This window comes from Canis lupus, chromosome 1, assembly GCF_011100685.1.
Source record: "Canis lupus familiaris isolate Mischka breed German Shepherd chromosome 1, alternate assembly UU_Cfam_GSD_1.0, whole genome shotgun sequence".
Taxonomy (NCBI): Eukaryota; Metazoa; Chordata; class Mammalia; order Carnivora; family Canidae; genus Canis; species Canis lupus.
The window spans coordinates 55,309,003-55,336,895 of record NC_049222.1 but is presented as its reverse complement, the minus strand read 5'-3'; the positions used below and the strand labels follow the sequence as shown (position 1 = coordinate 55,336,895).

At 46.2% G+C, this 27,893-nt stretch overlaps 1 protein-coding gene and 1 long non-coding RNA gene across 3 annotated transcripts in view; both read left to right on the top strand.

Moving 5' to 3' along the window:
* The window catches only part of RNASET2 (ribonuclease T2), a 41,386-nt gene extending 35,521 nt beyond the window's left edge, over positions 1-5,865 (top strand). The window contains exons 10-11 of one of the 2 annotated variants that reach the window (XR_005353795.1): positions 3,836-3,914; positions 5,609-5,865. Coding sequence is in view for 1 of the 2 variants with exons in the window: in XM_038526534.1 (XP_038382462.1) it covers positions 5,609-5,719 (111 nt within the window). In the remaining variant the exon portion in view is untranslated. The remainder of the gene's footprint in view (positions 1-3,835; positions 3,915-5,608) is intronic. The other variant, XM_038526534.1, reaches the window with a different exon arrangement.
* A 6,794-nt stretch (positions 5,866-12,659) lies between these two features.
* On the top strand, positions 12,660-16,786 carry LOC119870667. Its single transcript, XR_005353096.1, has 3 exons — positions 12,660-12,714; positions 14,484-14,536; positions 15,978-16,786. It is a non-coding gene; the product is annotated as an uncharacterized LOC119870667 (long non-coding RNA).
* The last annotated feature ends 11,107 nt before the right edge of the window (positions 16,787-27,893 follow it).

Sequence of the window (27,893 nt, the reverse complement as noted above, 5' to 3'; positions counted from 1 at the left end):
GGGGCAGGGTGAAGAAAGAAGGAAGAAGCACAGGGGACTCTGGCCGATGGGGAGGAGTGCAGGGGCGGCACAGGCGAGGGCGACAGTGGGCCCTATGCTGGGGGGACGGCTGTCCTCCACGGAAGATCGGAACTTGTTCTAGGGGCTGGCAGCGCAGGAGGTGACAGTGTGGCCGTGGCTGTGGCCATGGCAAGTTTCTGCTGGGAATGAAGGAAGGGCAGGGGAGAGGTGAAGAGGCCTCGAGACCCCAGGGGGGGATTATTTTGCCAGAGGGTCCCACAGGGCCTGCAGGAAAGTCTATGTGCCATTGGGTGGCACAGGCACCAGACAGGTCCGGAGCTCGGTTCTGGGTTTCTACGATGTGAGGAAACACGTATGTTGGGTTAAGGGTGTGTTATTTATGGAGATAGATTTCCTAGTGACAGTCCCTTCTCTAGGCTGTCCCCTGCACCCTGCACTCTACTTCTCATTCATTTTTACCATTATTTATTCATTCGTTTCTTCAACAACTACTCTCAGAGTTCCTCCTCCGGGTGCGGATGGAGCAGCGAGCTGAGGGCTGAGGAGACCATCCCCGACCTCCCTCATCCTCCTGCCGGGGCCCCCGTACCCTGAACTGACCCACCCGAAAGGGACAGTGAGCATGAGGCCGGGTCGTGCGTGGCGCTAGGGGACACAGGGGCACCTGGGGACATCACGGGTCATGCTCTCTGCTGGGCTTCCCAGCATGTCTCTGCTTTCCTTGCAACAAGTTCTATGTCACATCTTGAGCACAGAATCTACCTCTCCCAGTCTCCCTGGTCTCCAGAACAGGAAAAACATAAATCTCTGCACACAAAACCTCCCAGAGACTCTCAGAAGGTCAAGACCCACAGCAGGCCTTGCTTTCCCACGGCGGATGTGACACAGGTGCTTCTACGTGCGTCCATAGCAGGGCTGTGAGCATGCGGGGCCCACGCGGCGTGCAGCACCTCCATGGAAACGGGCTCGCTCGGCGAGGCCCCCCTCCACTGCAGTCAAGGCTGCGAGCCGGGGGAGGGAGGAGGCAGCCAATGAAAGCGAAAATGATGTATTGTGACATAAAGCACAGAGAGCCACAGACTGTACTTCTGCATCTCAGCGCGGGCAACTGTGACCTTGGGATCTAACACCCACGTCCAGTTAGGATCAGGCTTGAATTCTGGCCCGTGGCTCCCCAGATGGAAACTAGAATGCCCCTATGTTCCTGCTATTCCCTTCGCGGTCCTGCTCCCTTGGTTGTTTATTTGCCAGCTGTGTGGTTGGCACCGAGCCCCTTGAGGGCTGGACCAGAGGCCGGGGTGGCTCTAGAGTTGGCTGCTTCAGCTGGGAATTCGTGGCAGGTGTTCAGAGGCTCCAACATTCATAGTTATAACCATCCAGGAGCAAGGAAGAGATCACACCTTTTGCAACCTGAATTACATTCGCGCTGAGCTCCCCGGCGGGATTCACCCAGCATCCTGCAAGCGCTTGGGTGGATCTCCCCATGTCAGGAGCTGTCAGAGGGGTAGGGGGCAGGTCCTGCTGGGGCCCGAGGCCTTGCTGGGCTCCCACTGTCCGTCCTTCTCCTCTGTGCAGCCTTTTGTCAGCACTCCTGGGCCAAGATCTCCCGTCTGTTCCACCGGGACTGGCGGCAGGAACCCAAAAGGTCAGCACGGTAGCAAGCCACCTCAGGGGGAGCTGTGCATTATGATTTTGGTGTTTCCTCTGCGAACTTCCCAAGGGTCCTCCTCTCGAGCCTGGGGAGGTCGACGGATCAGGCATGCTTACACTCATTTGAAAGGTTCCCCAAAAGCCTCTGATAGGTCCATGCTCCTCCAGTGTGAGCCCGGTGCCTCCCACATTGGAATCACCCGGGGTTGCTTAGAAATGCAGTCTTGGGCTCTTCCTTGCCCTGCGTCTCAGTCTGTATTTTAGTGGGGACCCTGGTGATTGCAGGACTCAAAGCCATCTGAGATGTGTGGCTTCGGGGGCCCAGAGCCCGGACTCCTCATGGCTCCCCCAACCACCCTGTCCTTCCGATGGACAGTTCAGCGTTTCCTGAGCTCCACATTGTCTCCCAGTGAGGTAACTCAGGAGTGGCGTCTAGATCCCGGACGCAGAACCAGATAGATACACAGCTCCTGAAGCCGCAACTGGGAGGCTGAGTCAAACCAGCGAGGACAGGCAGGGAGGGGTGGGTGAGAGTGGCAGCAAAACCTACAGGCAGGGGCACCAGGGTATGAGGGGTCAGGAGAGAATGTAGAGTTCTGGGTTCAAATCCCAGTTCGGCAGTGCTCTGGCTCCTGACTCTGCCTCACTTCCCTGTGAAATGCAGGCTGCATTAGGCAGTAGCAGGTGAGGAGGCCCCAAGACCGGCTTACAGCTGCGTCTGCCGCGCATTGAGATTTCAAAGCTGTAACGACTGGGCGCCCGGGTGGCTCAGTTGGTTGAGCATCTGCCTTTGGCTCAGGTCGTGATGTCGGGGTCCTGGGATCAAGCCCCGCATCAGGGAGCCTGCTTCTCCCTCTTCCCATCCCCCACCTGCTTCATGCTCCCTCTCTCTCAAATAAATAAAATCTTCAAAGCTGTAGCAACCATCACTCCCCAAGAAGCCTCTTGGGGCAGGTGAGAGGCAGTGGGCACCGGTCGGGACGCAGCTCATGCCCCTGCTGGTGGAGGCCTGATTCTCACCCACTCCCCCTTCCCATCCCTGGCTGTGTCCCAGTGTGGGCCCGGCTGCCCATCAGCTGGGGTGAGAAGAGAGTCACCGATCACACAGCGCTGGGATCTCCGCATGAAAGGGCTCTGCTCGGGTAGCCCTGGTGGCGCAGCGGTTTAGCGCTGCCTGCAGCCCGGGGTGTGATCCTGGAGACTGGAGACCCGGGATCGAGTCCCACATCGGGCTTCCTGCATGGAGCCTGCTTCTCCCTCTGCCTGTGTCTCTGCCTCTCTCTCGCTCTCTCTGAATGAACAAATAAATAAATCTTTAAAAAAAAAAAAAAAAGAAAGAAAGAAAGAGCTCTGCTCTGCGCCTGTGTCAAGCTGTTCGGCACCACGGCTGGGCCAGCAGGCGACATGCCCCGTGGCCTCATTTCCACAGCAGAATGATGATGACCCGACACCATCGGCAGTGAGTCTCATCAGTGGGGCTGAGGAAGGGGTTTTGCAGACCTATGGGCGGAGCAGCATCCTGACTCAGGCTGCTGGGCCAGATGCCCTGCACCCACCCACCCAGGAGGCCCCTGTGCTACAGAAGAGGCGATCAAGAACGGGGCTCGGGGCCAGGCTCGTGTGGCCACCCCCGTTCATTGCTTGTGAGTCTCTGCACTAGCTGGGGTGGTGCGAGCTGCTATAGTAAATACACCCCGGCCTATTTCTCCCTGTGGAGCCGATTCCAGTGTTTTGGCGGGTGGGCAGCATTGCACACGATGACTCGGAGGCCCCAGGCTCCTGTGGCCAGTGGCCCTGCCCAACCCTTTCCCCTTACTGCTGGGCTTTATTTTTTTAGTTGCCATGGACCCCTTTTTGTGGCCTGATGAATGGGCTTTTCTCAGAGTAATGTCTGTAAACACACATAATGGGCAACTGGTGGCTCAGCGGTTTGGCGCTGCCTTCAGCCCAGGGCCTAATCCTGGGGTCCCGGGATCAAGTCCCACATCGGGCTCTCTGCATGGAGCCTGCTTCTCACTCTGCCTGTCTCTCTCTCTCTCTCTCTCTCTCTCTCTTTCTCTCTCATGAATAAATAAATAAAATCTAAAAAAAATAAAAAAATAAAATAAAATAAAGCACCAGGATAACAAAGAATGTGACGTGAAAATGCGATTTCTGTTAACAGCAAGATCACCAGTCCTGAGGCAGCACCTGGGTTTTCTTGCCTATGCTTCTAACAAGGGGAAATACGGACCATCACGGAGGTCAGTGAAAGCTCTCCCTGACTTGAGTTCACAGACCTCCTTCCATCCCCTGCCCCCGAATTGTAACCCCAGGCTCAGCCCCGCAGCCAACAGCCTGGTCTCTATCTCAGACCGTGTCTTTGCTCTCAGCGCCTCTTGTCCACCGCGTCCCCAAGCACTGAAGTGTGCACCTTCTCTCTGAGCCCTGGGATGAATACTTAGTTTCAGGGGTCTGCTCACGACAACCCACACTGTAGGCGTTCAGGAGCCCCTCACACTACAGTAAAACAGCTCTGAGACGCACCAAGCATTTGCTGGTCACATGGTGGCTCCAATGCTAGCAAAATACAGTTTATTTGTTCCAAGTCCTGTGCTTTCTTTCAGCCCACTTTATTGCTTTAATCCAGTTTGTGTATATTTTGAATTGTGTGCATGGCTTCAAAACTGAAATCAATCACAAAGTCTCAAGTGTGGTTAGTCCGCGAAGTGTGCAAATACCTGATCTCACCTGAATCTATCTTGAGGAAGATTACCAGGAGAAGGCCTTGGTATGATTATTTGATAGAACCAATTATTGTACATAAAACAGATACATATATGTATATAATAATGTAAGATCAAAAAAATTCACTTATTCTCAATGAGCAACACCTGGCAGCGGTCCCCCCGGATTCTGGGTGGGACTCCAGGTGGAGATGCTGCTGGAAGGGAAACAGGCTGGGCATCTATCTCCTCGGCTCCGGAGACACAGACCAAGACGTGGTCCTGAAACAGGGACCCGTGGCCTCGGGGCACAGGAGGGAACCGCAGCTCCTCTGTGCTCCCTCCCCCATCACGGTGGGAATCACAGGACAGTCAGGCTGGTCCTCTGGGCACCTGGCCATCCTCCCCACCCCCGTGGCCTTTGTGAGCTCTGCCCACCCCGAGAGAGAGGCTCTCGTCAGAGCGGAGGGGATGTGGAGCCCCAGGAATGTGCTCAGCTGTCACTCCTGGCCCGCCACCCACGCTGGGACAGCCCGTCTGCATGTCAGCCTGGAGAACCGAGCTGTAGCTCCAACGCCAGGTCTGGCGTGTGCTACTTCGCTGGGGCTGTCGGAGCACATTACCACACCGGGGCCTGCTCTCCCCCGGTGCTGGGGACCAGCAGCCCGAGGTCAAGGGGGTGGCAGGCCTGTGTGCTCTTTCTGACAGAGGCTCCGGGCGTTTATTGTCTGTGGCTGCGCACCCCCAGCCTCGGCCTCCACCTGCGCATGGCCTCACCCGGGCCTGAGGTCTCTCCTCTTATCAGACACCGGTGATTGATGAGGGCCTCCCCGATCTTGCATGGCTGCATCTTCTTACATCTGCGAAGCCCCCGTTTCCCGATAAGATCACACCCACGGCTTCCAGGTGGGCCCTCCCACGGGATGCAGCACCCACGCCAGGTCTAGTCACCCCGCGTGTGCGCTCTGCTCTCTCCTCCTGGCCCAGCTTTACCTGCTCAAGGCTGGAAAAGGATAAAAACATGTTCTCTAGTCTTTCCGGGGCCTGCCTCAGTGTCCCAGGTCCTCCTCAAAGTCGGCGTCCGTCCTCCTTCGAGAGGAAAATGAGCGATCGCGATGGTAATGCGAGGACTCTATGTGAACAGTCGTGCGTCCCTGTTATTTCAGGCCCGATAGGCCTTTGGCTGACGCTCTGTAAGGGCTAATTTTTTTTTTTTTTTTTTTTTTTTCCAGGAGGGTGTTTGTTGGAAAGTAGAACACAAGGAGTCTCAACTGATGAGACCCGATTGTCTTCAGCCAGGACCACAGGCAGGAAGAAATATTCTGGATGACAAATCCATGTAGGTTTTTGTTCTACCACAAATTTGAGTGACTTGGGCAGCCGGGGTGGCTCAGCAGTTTAGCGCCGCCTTCAGCCCAGGGCGTGATCCTGGAGACCCGGGATCGAGTCCCACATCGGGCTCCCTGCATGGAGTCTGCTTCTCCCTCTGCCTGTGTCCCTGCTCTCCCCCTTACTCTGTGTCTCTCATGAATAAATAAATAAAATCTTTAAAAAAAATTTGAGTGACTCTGGGCAGGTCTCTCCACCATGCTGGATCTCAGAGTTTAATCTGTGAAGTGGGGTGACCAGGTGAACAACTGGGTCTCAAACTACATGCTGAGGGTGGGGGGACTTTGTCAGGCACAGCAGGGTCTGCGGCCAGGCTAGACGTGGCAGGTGCCTTCAGTCTGTGGACGTTTCTGAGGACCTGCTGAGCTGTCCTTCCCCGGGCATGGAGCACGTGCTCCCCACCCCCTCGAAGGGATCGTAGGCACCGGTGCGGACAGGCATGCACACAAGCAAACCCTCCTCCCACTCCCCTTTCTGGACTCCATTGTTCTTTTGTCACTGTATTTTCCTCCCCAGAGACCCCTTGCAATTCTTCAGATGAAAAGCTGTTAAATTCCAGTGTCTTATTGCCTGTGTTTTTATAAAACTGGTAAAAACAAGACAGCATTGGTCGAAAACTTGTTGGGGCAATATACCAACAAATTGGTTTATTTTCTTCAACCCCGGCAATTCTGGCTTTGCTTTGGACTGGTCCTTGTGTGGGCCGTTCAGGATCCAGCCGTCATCACCACGGCATTGACCTTGGGCTTTAAAGACTAACGTTTTAATTATTATAGAATACAGGATTATTGAAGAGCACTTGGAAGATACAAACAGACCTAAGGAGGGAAATAAAATGTAGCTGTGTCCCATAATGTAAAGGAAATCATCTAAAAAATTTCTCTTCTTGCCTCTCTCCTCTGCTGCACATCAAAGGGATTTTCAATGCTGGTTACAAAATGGAATCTGATTATTTTTAAAAAAATCATTCATGCCTAGGCCAATTATTCTCAAATCCTTGGGAGCCTCAGACATCAAGGTTTTTTTTTTTTTTTTTAAGTTTTCCCAATGGTTTAACCAATGACCTACAGCTTTGGGTTTTCTGTTTCAAAGTTTTGTTCACATTCTTTATACAGATCCAACCCATTACCTTTTTTTTTTTTTTTAAGATTGTATTTATTTATTCATGAGCGACACAGAGAGAGAGAGAGGCAGAGACACAGGCAGAGGGAGAAGTAGGCTCCATGCAGGGAGCCCGACACAAGACTCGATCCCCGGTCTCCAGGATCACACCCTGGGCCGAGGGCGGCCCTAAACCGCTAAGCCACTGCAGCTGCCCCAACCCGTTACCTGTTTAAAAAAATAAAAAATTTCAAACAAACAGCAAAGTTGAAGAAATACCTCAGTGAACACCTGTGTAGTCATCACTTAGATTCTACTACTGACGTCTTACTACATTCATTGTGCCTTCTGTCCACTTAGCCAACCCTCTGTCCATCCACTGAGCTATCTTATTTTTGACCCATTTCAGAATAAACTGCTGACATCTCTATACTTCCCCATAAATACTTCTTCATACAGATCTTTACCTAGATTAACATTTGTTTACAGGTTTTCACTTTAGGTGTAATATTTGCATGCAGTGAAATGCAGATCTTAAGTGTCCACTAACTGGCTTAGCCGACACACACACTTTCGTAACCTTGACCCTATCGAGATAGAGACACGATGGTTAATCCCCATCCCCATTACTCTGCTGATTTTTCTCCCATCATACACGAGATGGGCCTATTTTACAACTTTGCAAGATTGGAGCCATACAGTATTTGCCATTTCACATCAGAATCCTTCCACTTAGTTGTATTGGATTTCTGTGGCTGCTGTAACAAATGATCACAAAGTGAGCAACTTGAACAATGCAACGTTACCTTCTCACCCTCCCTGGGATTAAAGGCTGACCTGGGCCTCCCCAGACTAAAATCAAGGTAAGGCAGGACTGGTTCTTTTCTGGTGGCTGTAAGGGGGGAGAGTTTTCATGCCTTTTAACAGTTTGTAGAGGCTTCCTGCAGTTTTTGGTTCATCCTCCACCACTCTCTGCCCATAGAAAACAAAACAAAACCCAACTCCTATTTTCTCTTAAGGCTCACAGGGTACTTTGTACTCCATGTGTGGTCAGATGTGGGTGGGGTCCTCCCCACAGCAAGCAATTCTGGGATACCAGCTGGGGGCGGGGGTGGGGTGGGGGTAGGGGTGTCTCCTACAATTCAGTTCAGTTGTGACAGCGTCTGCCTAGAGGCAGGACAGACCCCACAGCCCCTCAAGACAGCCCCTTGCTTAAGATGCCAAGTCCAAGTCCAGGCTGATGACCTGCTAATGGCAGCTTCTGATAGTTCCCCTGCTGGGTTTGATGACTGCTGGAGTGGCTCACAGGGCCCAGGAAAACAGTTACTTCCTACATCACTGATTTATTAAAAATGGTATTGAATAACACAGAAGAATAGCCAGGTGAAGAGATACAGAAGGTGAGGTCTAGGAGGTCCCAAGTGCGGAAGTGTCTGTCCCCGTGGCATCTGGGGTGAACCAGCCTCCCCGCACAGGGATGTGCTCTTGTTCATGAACCCAGGGGCTCTCTCTCTGAACCCCATCCTTTTTGTATTTTATGGAGGCTTCATCGCACAGGCACAAGTGATTAAATCACTGGCCACTGGGGATGAACTGAACCTCCAGCCCCTTCCCTCCCCAAGCTTGGGGGTGATGCTGAAAGTTCCAGCTCTCTAATCCCATGATTGGTTCCCTGGTGACTTAGGTCATCCGGAGGCTTTCCAAAAGTCGCCTCATTACATATGCTCAGAGTTTGTTATGAACAACGAAAGACACACATTTCACCTTTATCGTTCTGAAAATATTTCAGGAACCGAAGACAAAAATCAAATATAACTCAAAAGCTGCCCCTATGGCTCTAATCAATCACTGAGGAAATCACAAGGGTTTGGGGAGCTATGAGGGTGGAACCGAAGACCGAAATTTATATTCATCATATCACAATTACACCCTGGTCTTCCATCTCCAAAGCCAGCCATCACCTCTCTGGCCTCACAGGGCACTGCTCTGACTTCTTTTCCTCCCTCTTCAACTTTTAAGGAAAGTTGATGACAGTGGCCCACCTGGGTGATTCGGGATAAGTTCCCTATTACAGGTGAGCTGATGAGCACCCCAATGCTTCCTCCTCACTGTGTAAGCTAACACAGTTAGGGTTCCGGGGATCAGTCCTTGCAAGTCCTTAGGAGGGCCTTATCTAATCTACCCACGTCTTCACAGCAATCCCGAGATTCTTCGTCTTGAGGATGGCGAGTATTCTACTGTATGAAATTACCAGTTTGCTTATCCACTCTGTCTCTGGACAGCTGGGATTCTCCCCATTTGGGCTATTATGAATAAAGCTGTTTTGAAAATTGTTGATCAAGTCCTTTGAGGAGATACGTATTATTTCTCTCAAGTAAATACGTAGGAATGGAATTGCTGAATCAGAGAGTGTATTTCATTTTTTAAAAAAATCTGCAGACCTTTTCCCCAAAGTGGTTACGTCATTTATTCTCCCAACAATACTGTGTAAGAGTTTTCATTGCTCTGCATCCTCGCAAACATTTGGCAGTATTGATCTTTTTAATTGTAAGAATTCCAGTAAGTTGGTGGTAGCCTCTCATGTGGTTTTACTTTGCATTTCCCTGATGACTAATAACGTTAGGCACTTTCTCTTGTGCTTATTAGCTATTCCTGTATCTTATTTTATGAAGGGGCTAATCAAGTCTTTTGCCCATTTTTAGAGGATTATGTTTTGATTATTGAGTTGTGGTAGTTCACATATTCTGCAAACCAATTCTTAGATATTTGTTTTGCAATTTCTTAAAAAGTTGTAGTTTGCGGGGATCCCTGGGTGGCGCAGTGGTTTGGCGCCTGCATTTGGCCCAGGGCGTGATCCTGGAGACCTGGGATCGAATCCCACATCGGGCTCCCGGTGCATGGAGCCTGCTTCTCCCTCTGCCTGTGTCTCTGCACCTCTCTCTCTCTCTCTCTCTCTATCTGTGACTATTATTAAAAAAAAAAAAAGAAAAAGAAAAGTTGTAGTTTACCTAGTAGTTTCCTTAATGGTGTGTTTTGATGAAAAGTTTCTATTTGAATATAATCTAATTTTTTTCTTCTGTGGTTATTTCCTTCTGTGACCTACTTAAAAACATCTGACTGCTTTTAAGTCACAAATATTTTCTCTTATATTTTCTTCTAAAAGTTTTATGGTTTTAACTGTGATCTATTATAAATCACTTTTTGTATATGGTATGACAAGGAATCAAGTTTCCTTTTCCTACAAAATGGAAATCCAGTTATTTCAACACCATTCGTTGACAGGATTGTCTCTTCCTCAGGGGATTGCTTTGACACTTTTATTGAAAATTGAGAGACTATATGAATAAAGGTCTGTTATTGGGGTCTCCATTCTATTCCATCCACTTGTCAGTCCTTATGCCACTATCATAAAGTCTTGATTACTGGAGCTTTATGGCAAATCCTTAAATCAGGAAGTTAAAGTTCTCCTAGTTGGTTTTTTTCTTAAGGGATTTCTTTGGGTATTCTAGGTTCTTTGAATTTCTATATAAATTTTAGAAGCTACTTACCAATTTTTATTTTAAAAATCTGCTGAGAGGGATGCCTGGGTGGCTCAGCGGTTGAGTGTCTGCCTTCGGCTCAGGGCATGATCCCAGGATCTGGGATCGAGTTCCCTATCGGGCTCCCTGTGAAGAGCCTGCTTCTCCCTCTGCCTCTCTTTCTCTCTGTGTCTCTCATGAATAAATAAATAAATCTTTAAAAAAAATCTGCTGAGATTTTGATTGAGTTACTGTGCTAAATATACAGATCAATTTTAGAAGAATTGACATCTTAAACAATACTATCTTCCAATCAATGAGGATGACATATCTCACCATTAGGTTTTTAAAAATTTTTTCATTACACTGTTTTATAGTTTTCAGTGTAGAAGTCTTATACATCTTTTGCTAAGTATTTTCTTAAATATTTTTGATGATATTATAAATGGACTTGTTTTAAATTTAATTTTCCAATTATTTGCTATGAATATGAATTTGGTTTATTAATGTAATAATCTAGCACTACTTTAAATTCATTTATTAATTACAATTATTTCTCTTTATTTTAAGATTTTATTTATTTATTCATGAGAGACACAGAGAGAGGCAGAGACATAGGCAGAGGGAGAAGCAGGCTCCCTGCGGGGAGCCTGATGTGGGACTCGATCCCGGGACCCCGGGATCACAACCTGAGCCAAAGGCAGATGCTCAACCACTGAGCCACCCAGGTACCCCAATTAGTTACAGTTATTTCATAGATTCTTTACGATTTTTTATATACATAGTTATATCATCTGCAAATGACATTATGACCATTATGTCTTTTATTTCTTTATCTTGCTCACTGCACTGTCTAGAATCACCAGGACAATGTTTAATAAAACATTGATGAGATAGGTATCCTTGTCTTATTTTTTGCTCCTAAGGAAAAAGTATTAGTAATTTACCATTAAGGATGACATTAGCTGCAGATCTTTCATCGGAGGGAAGAGACTCTCATCAATTTCTGACGGGCTTTTTTTCTTTAATTATAAATGGGTATTGAACTATGTCAAATGCTTCTTCAGAACTTATTAAAACAATTGTGTGGGTATTCTTATTTTTTTTTTCTATTAATTGGAAATTACTTTTTTTTAGTTTTTGCTTACTAACAGGGGAATTTATTTGATCAAGGTTAAACCAGTCTTGAATTTCTTAGATAAACCCAACTTAAATATATATTCTTAAATATATACTATTAAATATGTATGATATTTAATTTATATTTGCTAGTATTTTGTTAAGAATTTGTGTTTATGAGGGTTATTAATTAGTACTTTTCATCCTATTTTCTGTTTTTGTTAATGTTTTTGGTCACATTTTTTTTTAAGATTTTATCTATTTATTCATGAGAGACAGAGAGAGAGAGAGAAAGGGAGAGAGAGAGAGAGAGGCAGAGACACAGACAGAGAGAGAAGCAGGCTCTATGCAGGGATCCTGACATGGGACTCGATCCCAGGACTCCAGGATCATGCCCTGGGACAAAGGCAGGTGCCAAGCCGCTGAGCCACTCAGGGATTCCCCACATTTTCATATTAATCTTAGATTGGACTCATGAAGTAATTGAAGTGTTTATCCATTCTTTGTTTTCTGGAAGAATTTAGGTGACATTTATACTACTTTTTTTTATACAGTTTTTGAATTCAACTCTAAAACTATCTGGGCCAAATATCAAAAGTCTTTTTGATATTAATTCAATGACTTTAATAAACATAGGATTATTTAGATTTTTTTGTGATCTGTGCCAATTTTGACAGTTTTATAGTTTTTCATCTACAGAAATTCCATTGAATCTTTTTTTTTTCATAACTTTGGGTTTTCTCTGTATAGCACTCATGGTTACTTCTACCTTCTTAAACATATGGTACATACTTATAATTGCAGTTTTAATATCTTTTTCTATATTTCTATTGTCTCTGTTATTTCTCTTTTCTTTCTTTCTTTCTTTTTAAGAGAGGGACATGGCTGGGGAGGGCAGAGGGAGAGAGAGAATCTTAAGCAGGCTCCAGGCCCAGTGCAGAGTCTGATGCAGGGCTCGATCTCATGACCCTGAGATTATGACCTGAGCCAAAATCAAGAGTGGAACCTCAACTGACTAAGCCACCTGAGTGCCCCTCATCTCTATCATTTGAATCTGTTTCTTTGATGATTTTTCTACTGATTATGGGTCATATTTTCCCATTTTTTAAAAATTCAAAACATTTTGCCGTTGACATACAATATAATATTATTATTTCAGGTGTACAACATAGTGATTTAACAATTCTATACATCATGAAATGCTCACCACAGTAAGTATCATTACCATCTGTCACCATATGTGATTATAATATTATTGACTATATTCTCTATGGTATACTTTTCATTCCTATAACTCATTTATTTTAAAACTGGAAGTTTGTACCTCTTTATCCCTTTTACCTATTTTGCCCATCTTCCCAGCTTCCTCTCCAATATATTCTCTGTGTTTATGAGTTTTCTGTATTTATGAGTCTGGTTTTTTTTTTTTAAGATTTTATTTATTTATTTATTCATGAGAGACACAGAGAGAGAGAGAGGCAGAGACACAAGCAGAGGGAGAAGCAGGCTCCATACAGGGAGCCTGACATGGGACTCGATCCGGGGTCTCCAGGATCAGGCCCTGGGCTGAAGGCGGCGCTAAACCACTGAGCCACCCAGGCTGCCCTATGAGTCTGTTTCTGTTGTTATTGTTATTTGTATTTTTTTGGTTTCTTCGCATAGCTAAAAATTTTTGATTGGATGTTAGACATTTTATTTTATTAATTTATTAAGATTTATTTATTTATTTTAGAGAAGCGAGTATGTGAGCAAGTGGGGGTCAGGAAGAGGAAGAGAGAGAATCCTGAAGGAAATTCTCTGCTGAGCAGGGAGCCTGACCTGGGACTCAATCCCAGGACGTTCAGATCATGACCTGAGCTGAAACTGAGTTGGTTGCTTAACCAAATGTACCACCCAGCTGCGCCAGATGTTGGACATTTTAAATTTGCCATTGTTGGGTGCTGAATTTTGTTGTTTCAGTATTGTTGAACGTTGTTTGGGGATGCAGTTTAGTTACTTATATTTAGTTTAATCTCTTCAAAGCTTGCTTGAAAACTCTGTTACATGGGTTCAGGATAGCCTTGAGTTTAGGGCTAATTTATTCCTATTACTAAGGCAGTATTCTTTTGAGGACTTTACTGATGCACATGTATTAGGTGGTCTTTCTCCTCAGGCTGCTCCTTCACAATGACTCTTTCTCTGGCCCCTGGTACTCTCCCCATATACATGCACAGATAAGTATCAGCCACATTTTCAAGGGTGCATCTCTTTGTATTTCTGGGGCTTCATCTTCACTGGTTTTAAAACTAGAAATTTTAATCTTCCCAAATTCCAAATTGTGTCTCCTAAATTCAGGGGAACCACTAAGCTCTGTTTGGACTTTGCTTCCTACTCTGTCACCTGGAAACTTTCCAGGCAATAGTGTGGGGAAGTCTTAAGGCTCACTTTACCCAATTCCCTTCTCTCAAATAAGTGGTTGATGGTATCTGTGTCCTGAGCTGAAATTGAAAATGTCCAGCATCTAATCAAAATTGTCAACCACACAAAGAAACAGGAAAATATGACTCATATCCATTGTTCCACATAATTTGAAAAATATATTTGTTTATGTATCTTTTTGTTTCAGACAGGAGGGTAAATCCAGCCTCTATTACTCCATCCTGGCTGAACAGAAGTCTCTGTGGGTTTTGATCACAGTTTTCAGCCATACCATACTGTTTCTACGACTAAAAGTCGTAAAACAAGAAACTCACCATGTGGCATTTCTTTCTCCCAAATTGTGTCTCCCTTCCAAAATATGCTTATTTTAGTTTACTCTCAGAGTCTGTGGGTAATTGTTTTTGTATTTAGTCAATGATTATTATAATCAAGAGGTTGGTCTGTTGAGAGGTGAAACCAAACTTTAACTTTTCTTTTAAAATGCAATTTACTTAATCCTTAATATACTCCTATCCATGCTGCCAACCAGTGTGAAAATATCTTCTCATCCTTTGGTTCACAGTCTGGTTCTTCCTAGGCTGGTCCCGATCTATGTCTAGCCTGCGGACTTCCTCAGTAAGTACATCATGACACTTTCCTCTCCACCAGCTGGTCAGTTACATATCTGTTTCCAGACCTTCGCTTGCCCTTAGACCACTTGGCACATAGGCCCACCTGAAAGGAGCTTTGATGATTCTGTGATGGAAGCAGCTTTTAAGATATAATACAACAATGATTCATATTATTAACTCAGTAAGTAAGTTCCCAGGCATTTTGTAGGTGTTAAATTTGTAAATCAAGGCTTCTGTTCTCCAATCATTTGATTCTAGGTCAGAAGAGTGAACAGGTGGCATAAAGCATCAGGGAACACGTGTGAAAGAAAGTATAACACACTTAGGTAATTGTTATAAAGCGCCTAAATCCAGTATGGATTTAGGGGAAACTGTACAAACCAGCCTAGGGGAGCACTGCATTTAGCTGTGAAGGACAATGCTGCTGGCACCGCTGATGTTACAGCTCCCCCCAGGATGATAGAACCTGCACAAGGGTCCACCATAGCCTTGGAATACAGAAAAGCCTCAAGAGAAGCTAATTTTGAAGAAAGACTTGAAGTATGAATACTCATTTGCCAACAATGATAGAATAAATTAATATTTGGGTGGCTGATTGTGATGTATCAAACGCTGTGCCTCCACACACAGCTGGCACGCCCATTCACGAGGCAGCTCCCAGCACATGAGAGCTGGTCCCTGAGGACTCAACTCTTTCTTTCTTTCTTTCTTTCTTTCTTTCTTTCTTTCTTTCTTTCTTTCTTTCTTTCTTTCTTTCTTCTTTCTTTCTTCTTTTTTTAATGGTCTTTATTATTATTATTATTGGAGTTCAATTTTGCCAACATATAGCATAATACCCAGTGCTCATCCCATCAAGTGCCCCCCTCAGTGCCCATCACCCAGTTACCCCCACCCCCCTGCTCACCTCCCTTTCCACCACCCCTTGTTCGTTTCCCAGAATTAGGAGTCTCTCGTGTTCTGGAGGACACCGCTCTTTCAACCCAGGAAGACTCATTCCCCCTTGTTCCCCGCATTCATTCCATGCGCTCAGTTCACTCACTTTCTGACCCACAGACCAGCTTTGGGAGATCTTTTGACTCCTTCAGTTTGGCTGCCCTTCCTGGGTTTTAGGCTCACACCATCCATGGTTTGGGCTACTAGTAGCACAAGAGGGAGATGCTTCTTCCACCGGTTCAGGAACTCAGGAGGCTCCATCACCACCATGGGGCTGTGGCATCCAGACACATGAGGCTGCTAGTGCTGCTGATTACAATACTGTTACTCTTACTTCTGGGTGGAAACTGAAGCTCAGAGAAGGGATGCCATGAACCCAGGCCACAGGATAATTAAATCATGGAGTTGGAGTATGGACTTTGGGTCTTGAGCTTGGGCTTTGTGGCCTTCTTACCCTCCCCCCATGTTCTTGCCATAAGTGGATTTAATGCCTTCTTTTTATTCACACACAGGTCATGTAACACCTGCTGAGTCACCTGCTTGAACGCTGGTCATGGGTTTTCCCCATCTTCTTGATTCTGTATTTTGTGAGTATCTTGCACCACCCTGCTCTTCCCGTGATCTGGCCCCAGTGCATCTAGCTTTTGTGTTTTGTTTTGTTTGGAATCCACTTGAAAATTTTCCTCAAGACTACACAGTAATGTACATTTCTGTCCTCTGGAAGAGCTGTGGAAGTTAGGACACACTTGTAGAGTTACCCTGATCATCTTGAGCTGCCTGTCTGGGGTCCTTTTCTACGCCTCCTCATTTCTTGGAACATTTAGCTCAGATGGCAACCGTTAAATCACCACCAATAATGTAAGCCTAAACAAGTCTATAATTTACCCAGTTACTAACTTCTTGAGTTTTGAGAATAATTTTTGGGCAGATGGTTCATTAAAATGTAGTAGAAAACATCAAAAGTGTTACAGACACATAATGAAACATATAGATAATGCTTCGATGTCATGTTTGGAGAGAATTCCTTCCCCCAGTTAGGGAAAAAGGCAGAAGTGTTTGTTTCTAAGCAAAAATGAAAGGGAAGATTTCATAATTATGTTCATGGTGATTAACTTTTTGGTTTGTCTGTGTATTTCAGATCTTGAAATAACCTGAGTTATGTAAAAGTGATTATTGCAAACCTTTAGTGTTCCCCTCAGGATATTAAGAACAATCCTAAATTTTATGGAGATAAATCTATTTGTTCCTTTTTGTGATTTATTGCATTTTTTTATGTTTAAAAAGTTATTTCCTAAGCAAGTCAAATAAATATTTAACTTTATTTTCTTTTTGTTGTTATGACTTCATTTTTTACAATGAAAATTTTAATTATCCCTAATTAACTCTGTGTACTTGGGAAGTGAGGCTTTAAACTGCGTTTTCCCCCAAAGGGCTGGTTTCCCCACAACAGTCATTAACTAATCTATCTCTTTGTAACTGCTGTTCAGTATTTTTCTGCTGTATTTTAAGTCCGTGTGTGTTTTCTGCAGTTATTCCTTGGAGGGCTCTTGCCCACTGATTTATGTGCATATTCTCGTCCCACGGCGGCTCTGCTTTCATCAATGCGCCTTTCAAGTATATGTTATACGTGATAACAGATTTGTTCCTGTGATTCTTTTTATTCTTTCTTTGGTTAGTTTTTTTTATATATATATATTTTTATTTATTCATGAGAGACACAGAGAGAGAGGCAGAGACATGAGCAGAGGGAGAAGCAGGCTCCCTGATGAGTAGGGAGCCTGATGCAGGACTCGATCCCAGGACAGTGAAGACAGATGCTCAACCACTGAGCCACCTGGGGAACTCCTCCCATATCTGCTTTCATGAAAATAAGCCAACATGGAAAGTATGTTTGAGTCACGAAGATCTTTTGGGGCCACTTACAAAATCACCCACTTTTCCTATTTGTAAGATGAACCTTGTATTAAGTTGTTTTACTGTAGTATATAACAAGACACAGAAATGTTCCTATCCAGTTCCTAGCGAGGCTCCATTTGGGAATTTCCCTAAGTGCAGCACAAAACCTCCACTGAACCAAAAACATTCATTTGTGGGGGATGATCGAGGTATGTCAACATAGTGGAATGTTATATAGAAATTTAAAATGATTTTGAGGGCGTAACAATGTTGGAAAACATTAATATGATGTGTTTTATTTTATTTAAAGATTTTTATTTATTTATTTGAGAGAAATTGAGAGTGAGAGAGAAGAGACTCAGCACGGAGCATGGAGTCCAATGCAGGACTTGATTCCAGGACCCCGGGCCATCTGGAAAGGCACCTGGGTACATAAACAAGTGCAGTCAACAAATTTTAATATCATAGAGGGTCTAGAGACATTCTTTGATTAACATTTATCCTGTTGGCAATGATGAAAAAGGCCTATCTTGCCTCCTGCTCAGAGCAGCTTTGCCTACCGATCCTTACTCGATAAGAAAAAAGTTGGGTGGAGGGACAGGGGCTGATGGAAAGTTTCTGGAGGGCACTGGATTCTGCTGGGCATCCCTCCCTGCCCTCACTCTGCACTGGGATGGAAAGCTCTGCTGTTTCGGTGAGTGTGGGGCCCCTGGGTGCCAGAGAGCTATGAGACTGGTCCCCGTCGACCATACGTCTGCCCCCTGGGGGCCCCATGACTTTGTGGTTGTCGAGGAGGGAGAAGGCACACACAGAGAGAGGCTAGGCCCCCAAGCCCTGTGTTCACATGGGTCACACCGGCCTCAGTGGAAACGTCCTGGCCGGCCTCCAGCCAACAGCTCCATTCCCTCACCCGCACCACTTCCCCAAGGAAGGCGTGGGACGTGCCTTCATTCTCTGTCCCCCAGATGGCCTGCCAGATGATCAGGGACACATGATGCAGAGGTCAGGAGAAGTGATCTTCCCTCCCTCCCGGCTTTTCAAGTTCATTTAGAAAATATTACTAGGGGAGAGCAAAGATTTACATGCATGAGGGACCAGCACGCGGCAATGCAGAGGACACAAGCTCCAATCAGAAAACATCTATTTTTACTGGAGAAGAAAAAAGTCTAGCCGAGCCTTCTCAGCTGACGGAAGTGCCACCTAAAAACTGCCGTAATCAGCTGCCTGGAAGAAAAACATATTCCAAACACAAGACAAAAGGCTGTTTTTAAAGAAAATCAAGCCAGATAACAAAAATGTTGGATGAAATTAACAAATCAGGAGGCTATTTGCTCGTTTTAAATAGCGAAGATGTCAGTGTTTTTATACAAGAAGAATCCAGATCTGTGGAAACATAATGACGTGAAGTCGCTGGCAGAAATTGGGGACGTTCTTGTGCCACCATACGGGGCTCCGGTGGGTCAGCTGAGAGGAGCAGGCCTACAAAGAGAGGGGATGTTGATTTGAATTGTCACGTTGGTTTTAGCCACATTGTGGACACTGTAGGAGGAGGGCTGAATAGAAGAGCTGGAAAGAACGAAAGAACTGCACAAGCTAATTTTCCTTCATTATCAAGGGCATTCGAGCCCGCTCAGCTCCACAGGTAATTTTCTCAGTCAGCAAGTCTGCAAAACCTGGGCACTGTGAGCTCATGCCCATTGCATGGCTGACCTCCCGTGGATCACGAGGAAAACCTCACTCTGACTCCCTCGTAGGTAGAAAACTCAGCCCATGAACACAGTTGTGCAAGAACTGTCAGATTTCTTTGAATAGAGTGAATTCTGAGACCGACTCCCCATCACTGCAGATCCCTAGTTGGGCAGTGACTGATATCACCCCGCTGGGGTCCACTCTGGGCACCCACTCTCCCATCCACCTGCTCCTTCTGGGCCCAGCTGCTATTCTGGGAATCTGTGTCCATCCCAGGGAATCTGCGTGGAGGCAGGAGGCACAGGGGGGCCGATCCGCCCTATCTGGGGTCACAGGCTACAGGCCTCCCATCACAGGTGAGGAGGTGGAGTGTGATCATTTATGAGAAAAATGCACTGGGTCACTCACATGACTAAATATGTATTTCTCAGGTTTATTTAGTCTTTGTCCACGGTTCCTGAAAACACTCAGAGCCCTGAAGCAAAATGAGTGTCTTGTTATTAATGAAGGTGACTTTCAGACCCACCCAGAGTGAGGCTGGTGCCTGAAAGAGCAATCCTGTGACTAGAGGTTCAAAGCTGGCAGGTCCCTCCCACCCTACCCCCAGCCTCACTCTGAGAGGGGAGCAGAGCTGGAGCTTCTATCAGCGATTTAGTCCATCATAACTGTGTCATGAGTCCTCCCTAGAAACTTGGGAGGACAACCTTTGGGTTCTTCGTCCTGGGAAGCTTCCATGCTCGGGGGACCAGAACCCTTCCATGGGCCCTAGAAGGACAGAGGCCCCTTTGTGCAGGTCCTCACACCACATAGCTCTTCATCTGGCTGCTGGTTTGTATCCTTTATCACATCCCTGAGGGGGACCTGAGTTTCCCTGAGTTCTGTGAGCTGCTCTAGCGAACTTGCTGAACCAAAGGAGGAAGTCCTGAAAACCTACAGTCTGTATCCTGTGGGTCAGAAACACAGGTAAGAACTTGACCTTGCACCTTGATGACCCTGGTCTGCAATGGGGGGGAGGGGGAGTCTTGTAGGACTGAGCCTTCACCTGTGGGATCAGATGCGGTCTCTTGGCTGGAATTCTCAGACACCCTGCTGCTATCGGGACGTTACTTGTATATGTGGGTGTGTTGGGGCAGGGATTGGGTCCAGGAACTCTAAAAGAGGATGGGTCCCTTAGGGGCTTGGAAGAAAGAACAGAATGGGCTTTTCCCAAGAATTTTTTTTTTAAGATTTTATGTATTTATTCATGAGACATAGAGAGAGGCAGAGACACAGGCAGAGGGAGAAGCAGGCTGTCTGCAAGGAGAGCCCAATGTGGGACCCGATCCTGTATCCCAGGATCACGTCCTGAGCCAGAGGCAGAAGCTCAGCTGCTGAGCCACCCAGGTGTCCCTTCCCAAGACTTTTTATCCTTACGAGAAATACACACTACTTCATTCCCAAAATTAGTCTGAGAATTCAAGGTTAGGTTAAATTATTTTTTTAAGATATGTATTTATTTATTTGAGAGAGGAAGAGCGCGAGCACACTTTCATGGGTAAGGGTTGGAAGGAGGGACTGGGGAAGGGGCCGAGGGGGAGGGAGAGGGAGAGAGAATCTCAGATAGACTCCCTGCTTAGCGTAGAGCCTTTCGGGGGGGCTTGATTTCACAACCCTGAGTCCATGACCTGAGCCAAAACCAAGAGTATATGCATAACTGATTGAGCCACTCAGGTGCCTGAGTGGCTAAATTATTCTTAAGAAATAGCCTGGTAATACAAAAAAGCAATTTGCTTTAAAAAAAAAAAAACGCCTTGCTATGATGATTCCTTTACCAGTATTATCATTAATACAGTCAATATTTATATTACAGATTTATGGTTAAAACTAGGGCAAAAAAAATCATCATTCTTACCGCCACTTTGGCAAAATCAATAATCAAAGCACTCAAGTCAATGCACAGATCCTGCTGGTCCTACACATGTTTTTTATCTCCCTCTACTACTCCTAACCCTCTGCAGCCTCAAATATTCTTTGGTTTAGCAAAGACTTGACCGAAGACTAAATGTGAGCCAAGTGCTTTGCTTGACTGCGGAGGCATCAGGGACAAGAAGTCCTGCCCTCGTGGACTGAAGGACGGAGGAGTCACCTGCTGGCAAGCTGTCCTGCTTGTATGGTCACGGAACCAGGTCAAAGGGGTAAAGAGCACTGGACAATTCTGCAATCTTCACTCTTCCCAGGAAATCACCATGTTAGTGTGCACATGCACACACACACATGCGCACATACACACAATTTTGGGGGTACCTTGTGAAATTCCCTTAGCAATGAATCAATGATTATTCATTAAACACTAAGCTTGTTCAACTCTGCATTGGGTGCTTTGGTGAATGCAGCATTACTTGTCTTCTAGGACTGCTAGTGCTTTGCTTTATGTCAGTAAACACAGCACCGCTCACCAAGGGTGAGAGGGAATCCCACACCACCGTGGTTATTGTTCAATAATTGTGAATATTATCACATTCTTCAAATACTGTCACCAGAAGTACAAATTTGATTCCATAGGTTATTTGGAAGATTCCTATAAATACCACGTTTTTAGTGATTATTTATATTCTAAGAAAGTAACTAGCATGGTTTTAAGAATTCGCCAAGTACTATTCATACATATGCTTAATTTTCTAAGATTGGTACAAAATTACAACGGGTTCCAATTCCTTCCAAAGCCTAGTGTACTGAGCAGAGGACACATCGGTCTTCTACATTTGACTATTTAGAGTCTTCCATCATTTTAATGGATAAGTTTGTTGCCTTTTCCCTTTCTTTACCTGTTAAGCGATGGTCATTTTTTTTCTTAGTACAGAGACCCAATCATTATAAAAACTTCAGTAAATAATGGTAATAGTAACAAATGAACTGTTTGTTATCAGGCCCAGGAAGGAGGGGAAATCAGGGTACATCTCTGGGAATGTTTCCCTACTCATTGACCTGGGCTGGGCTCCCAACACCCTCCCCTGCCTTCAAAGCCAGATTCTGTGTCCACACTTTCCACTGAGTTCACACTGCTTCCTTTAAAAGGCATTGTATGTGTTCAACTTACAGATATTAACGTTACTGTTTGTGTTTCCAAAAGGAATTTGAGTCGGTCCAATGAGGAGTGCTTTAAAGTAAAAATCTAGGAATATACTTATTTTCCATTAAGAATCTTTCTTGAGGGCATGGTTCCTCATGTGAATTCCCACGGAAAGTCCTATAGGTCTTTCTGGTGAGGTGGAGCTTTGGGAAGACGGCGAATGCAGCCTCTTCCAGATGATGTTTTGATCATGTTTGCTCATTGAAGGGCTATATGATTCGCCTTCTGAGAGTTGAAATAAATCTTGGATCAAATATGCTTGGCTTGAAGCCACATTAATTTAATTTAAATAAATCCCTGGGAATTACTTAATTGGCGATTACTGCAGAGTACACCGAATTAGGAGTGTACAGCTTTTGTGTTAGCATCTCTGCAGGACTGGCAAGTTAGAAGACTCCCAACCAGGAAGGCTGGTGAACCCACACAGGCCTTTTTTTTCTTTTTTTCTTGCAGGATTGTGCTAGCTTCTGGGAAGTATTATTTGTGGGCAAAAAGATGAGTGAGCTGGAAAAGTAAACATAGATATTCTATCATTTTTGCTTCCTCCCATCCTGCGTATGTGTGTTGTTTCTTAGCTTAGGTGTGAGATGCCTATGACTGGAATGGGATGGTCTTTGCCAGGGCTGCGTCCCTGGGTGACACACCACCAGGACCAGCTGCTGGTGGCCCAGTAATCACAGGGCCAGGTCACATCAACCTTCCCTTCCTCACAACTGAGATGAAAAATTCATCGGGAGGATTGCAGATAAAAGCGCCTTTAAAATTTTCTCCTAGCTTAGAATTCTTCTCATGGTGAAGAGATGCTGTTTACCCTGTACTCAACCTTTCTTTTCTTTCACGTGATTAATTCCTTTTGGAAAAAAAAGCTGTTGTTAGGATTCAGAGTGTCACGACTTTGCTGTGCTGGAAATGGGTTTTGGGTTCTTCCCACAAAAGGGGCCGATTTGGATTCCAATCACCTTTGGTGTCTTTCTGGACAACTGCAGAATGTTCGTTAAGTGGTTTCTGGAAGCCAGTTAGTTGCCAACTAAAAGGATGTCCCTGGCTAGTCCCCGGGGAAGGAGGATGCAAACGAGGGTCTTTACACACCAGTTTTATTTGGGCCTCTGGTTCCTGGTCATCCTAGAACCGTAGCATCCTAGTGCTTTCTGATTTATAGTTATAACTTATCTTCATTCCCCGGTGCGAATTTGCTCGGGCCACAGTAACAAAGGATCACAGACTGGCTTACAGCACAGAAACCTACTGCCTGGCATCCTGGAGGCTGCAGGTGTGGGATCCAGGCATCGCCAGGGCCACGCTCCCTCCGAAGGAGCTGGAAGGATCCCAGCCTCCCTCCCTCTCGGCTCCTGACAGTTTCCTGGCTCGTGGCAGCAGAACTCCGGTCTTCCATGATGTTATCCCTTGTGTGCATCTATGCCCACGTTTCCCTTCTCTGGGGACACCAGTGGCGGTGGATGGGGGACCATCTCTCCAGGATGACCCCAACCTAACTAATTACCACGACTGTGAACATCAGTAATGGAAAACCTCAGGAAAACAGAGTGGGGAGGTTGAGTGGGGGTGCTCTCTCACAACCAATGATTCACACCTGGGAGTCAGCTGCAGCCTCAGCAGGAAGAGCCAGACTAGACCCAGCATGCACTTGACCTTGCACGTGGACACTTCTACCCCAGCCGAAGGAAGAGACTCTTTCCCCATCCTGTGACAGCTCAGCCATTGAGAAGCCACCAGGCTTCCAACTCCCGGTGGACTTCCCACATATGACAGCCCTCCCTCTACCTCTTTGCTCCTTAGAAAGCATCATTCCTCTCCTTTGTCCTCCAGACCTCCCTATGCTTTTGCCACAGCTTGTTTGCCCCAGTTTGCAATCCTCTTTTATTCCCAAATAAACCCATCTTTTGCTGGTGAAATAACAGGTTAGATTTCTTTTTAAGGTTACCATTACAGACTCTATTTCCAAATGAAGGCACATTCTGGGGTGCTAGGGGTTAGGACTTCAGCATGTGAATTTGGGGATGGTATAGGGGAAAACACAGCTCAGCCCACAACGATGGATAACACGCCTTTTGTTAAAATTGAGTTGGTTTTGAGGGTTTTGGAGGATTTTGTGAAACTAAGGATTGGAAATACCAAGGCCCCTAGAAATCAGTAATTCTCCTCTCTTTACCAAATCCTTCAAACATAATCAACTTGCAAAATGCAACAGCCTGGGATAAGCCTTGCGGGTCACTTAAACATGCCCATCGCAGTGTGGAGAACTTATCTCAAGCACCGGAGCCCTGGGAGGTAGCAGAGGGTCCCCATCCTCAGATCCTGACACACGCTTACACGCACTGCCGTGGCTGAGAACGTCAGACCAGTTGGGTGTTCGTGGCAGAAAGGGGCCAGAATCAGATTCCTGATTCCCACTTCCTTTCTCGGGATTTTGGTTATGTAAGACCCACAGGGTGAAGAGGGTCTCTCCCACCCTCCTCTCCTTCCTTCCAGGGCAGGGGACACATGGAGCTCTGCTGTTTTCATTCACTCAGGAGACTAATTTTTACTGGGGGCCAGGTTTCAAGAGCTGGTGCCCGTTCACATGTCTCATTTTGAAAGAGGACTTGCCCTGCCTTCATTTTGACCTTAAACCTTCTAGTTGGGTTCTTCTTTCCAGCTGGTCTCGTGGCTCAGGGGGAAGGCCCTGTGGGCAAAGCAGCCCCTGATGGGAACTGAAACTACATCTTGAGCTTTAGGATTGTCCTGAGCCAGCAGGACCAGCCTGTGATTTGCTCCATGACAGTGATCCATGGACCTTCATGGCTCTTAACCCACAGTTTCCTTATATAAATCTGGAAATGTTTTCCATATTTTGGAGACAGTCTTCAAGACGCTAGACCACCATCTTCTTGGCACTGGCCTCCCTGAAATAAATTCCTTTCCTGTTTCACCACCACTTGTCCCTCAGTATTTGGATTTTGTCAGCGGTGAGGGGCCAGAGCTGGTCTGTTTGGGACCACCAACCCCCAAGCTGGGTGCTCGTGCACCCCTGTCCCTCCACTACAATTTCATGAGGATTTTGTGTCCAGGGACTCTTGAAATAGTTCCCACTCCTTTTAGTCTGTAGGGCTTGCTTCACTAAAGACCCATTTTGCATTTTGCCAAGTGTGTTTCTTCTTGGAGTCAATGCTTGTGAGTGGGGTTCCTGGAAATCAACTTTCTGAGGTGCTGTTCCTGTTGAAAAAGTTTTTCAAGTTTTCTTGGGATTTAAACTAAACACTCTTGCCCCATCGCACATGATTTCTTGAGTCCTTTATTTGAAGCTTTATCCTTTCAGATATTCAGATTACAACCATTAGCTCCTTTCCAAAAAATTGCCTCTCTCTTGTCTGATTATACGTGCTCCTAACTCGAAGTGAGCTTTCCAGATAGGGCTAATGCTTTCCTGGGTCAATATGGGTTTTTTTAACGTTGTCTTTTTTTTTTTTTTAATTTTACTTTATTTTTTGGTCTTGTAGGTAGTCTGTTTTCATGGTCTTTTCCTTTCTCTGTCCAGCACACCTGGCACCGGGTAGTTTGTCCCCAGGGCAGTGCCACATGCTTCAAAATGGATACAGAGATAACTCACCACCCAGGATGGTTGATTGTTTGTAAATAATCCTCTTGGACGCTTCAAAAAGCAGCCAAGCAGAGTGATTAAGCATGGGAAGGTGATTCCAGCGCTCTGGGATTACATCACATCTCCTCCGGCTGTCACCATGGATCACTTCAGTACTCCTGACTCCTCCGCTTCACCTGTGCAATGTCTGAATGATGTTCAGCCCCTCTGTGAGTGCCACATTTGCAAAGTTTAAAAAGAGACGTCCTGCTCGTGAACCGTATTTTCAGCAATTCCCAAGATATGCCTTTAATAATAGTTCTTTTGTGCCTGATGACAGCTGATTCTGGGAATGTTGCAGCACATCAGCCAGAGGGTGGGCTCCCCCGTGTGGGTTGTCCTCTTCAAAGGGAGGCAGGGGGCTTGGCCCACATTCTTCTCCTCCATATTCCTTCCCCAAATGAAAGGATGAATGTTTCCTGTCAGTCTGCCTACCTCAGAGTGCTTGTGGAAAATTCCAGAAAGTGAAAGTTTTATAAACACCCAGTAAGGAATTCAACATCACTTCCCTCCCCACTGCTTACCTTTAGGGGCTCCATGTTCTAAGTGGTTCAGATGAAACGATGTTGATGTCTCACCAGCACTATTTCTTATGTCAATGATTTTCCTATCTTTATTACATAAATATCTTTTCATTTTATGTTATTAATCTATGACCTCTCACATTATGCCCCAAATTACCTTACTATAGTGAACACAGCAAAACCCTTCACTCTCCTCTATCCAGGAATGTCCAGTTTGAAAACAAACAACATCGTTATCATTTTTATTTTGAATGAGATTAATTTTCAAGATCTTACTGGCCTGATTTTATAGATAGATAAATCAACACTAAGAATGGGATGGAGTCTCTCTGGTTAACTCTGACATATGAGGTATCTGGGATTTGGGCTAGGTTTTCTTTTTTTTCTTTTTCCTTTTAATCAATGGATTTCTTAGCGATTTTATAAAGATGAAAAAGACAAAGGGATTGATAATTTTTGGAAGCCGTAAGCCATTTTCTAAGATATTTTTCTCAAAGATAAAGGAAGTTGCTGTAGAAATGAATAGATGCATTCGACTTTAACACCATTTCCCAAAAGAGAGGACCGAACACCAGATTAGCACTTAGAAGTCTGGGAGATGAACCTTTTATTCTGAGAGGGAAATGTGTAAGACAGAAGACAGACAGAGAAGGCAGGAAGGATGGAAAAGTCCCCTTGAAACACACGCACAAGCCTGGATCCCTCTTCTAGAAACTGGGATCACTGTGCTTCATTTCTGGCGTGCCCTGTTGTTGGGTGCCTTCGGGCAAGTTCCTTCTCCGGGAGCCTCAGGATTTTCCCTGTGAAACTGGATTGTCAAATCCACACTAGATGGAAGTTAAATCAGGAAATGTGCACGATGTGCGCAGTATTCCTCCTGGAACTTGGTAAACGATTGACCCTACCTACATTGCTTGAATTAGTGTTTTCCTCCCAATCCCAGAAATTGGACAGGTGCTGCCGCTGGCCGTTGAAACAGCCCCCTTGCGTCCCTTCCCTCCCGGGAGGCTCGGACGGAGGCCGCGTTCCCCGGGCGCGGGGCGGTGTGGTGCGCCCGGGCGCGCGGGCAGGAGCGGACCGCGGGGGCGCAGGCAAGCGAGGCCGCGCCACCTCCTGGGGCCCCGCCCGGGGTCCTGCGGGCCGGGTCCCCCGGTGTCCTCGGTGGAGGGGCGGGGCTCCCCGCGCTCAGGATGGGCTGGGCGCCTGGGAGCAAGCGGGGGGGCCCTGCTTCTGCAGCCCCCTTGGCAGCAGTTTCCTGACACCAGGGTTTTCAATCTTCCTGCAGGAAAAGCAGCTTCCCTGCACCTGACTTCCTGGCTCATCCCCTCGTGTGGGGCTAAGGCGGTCTGGTGGGGTTTAGGGAGTGGTTGGCGAAGGAAAGTGTGCGTGTGCGTGTGTGTGCGCGTGTGTGTGTGCGCGCGCGTGCCGTGCAGGGAGGGAGAAGGGCAGAGTCTGCCGCAGGCCCCTCCTCGCCCCCCCTCTTCCCAGCCCTTGGTTGCTATGCAGTTTCTATGGCAGCAGCATCCTCAGACCCAACTTGCACCCATCATTTAGAGCCAATTAAGGTAAAATA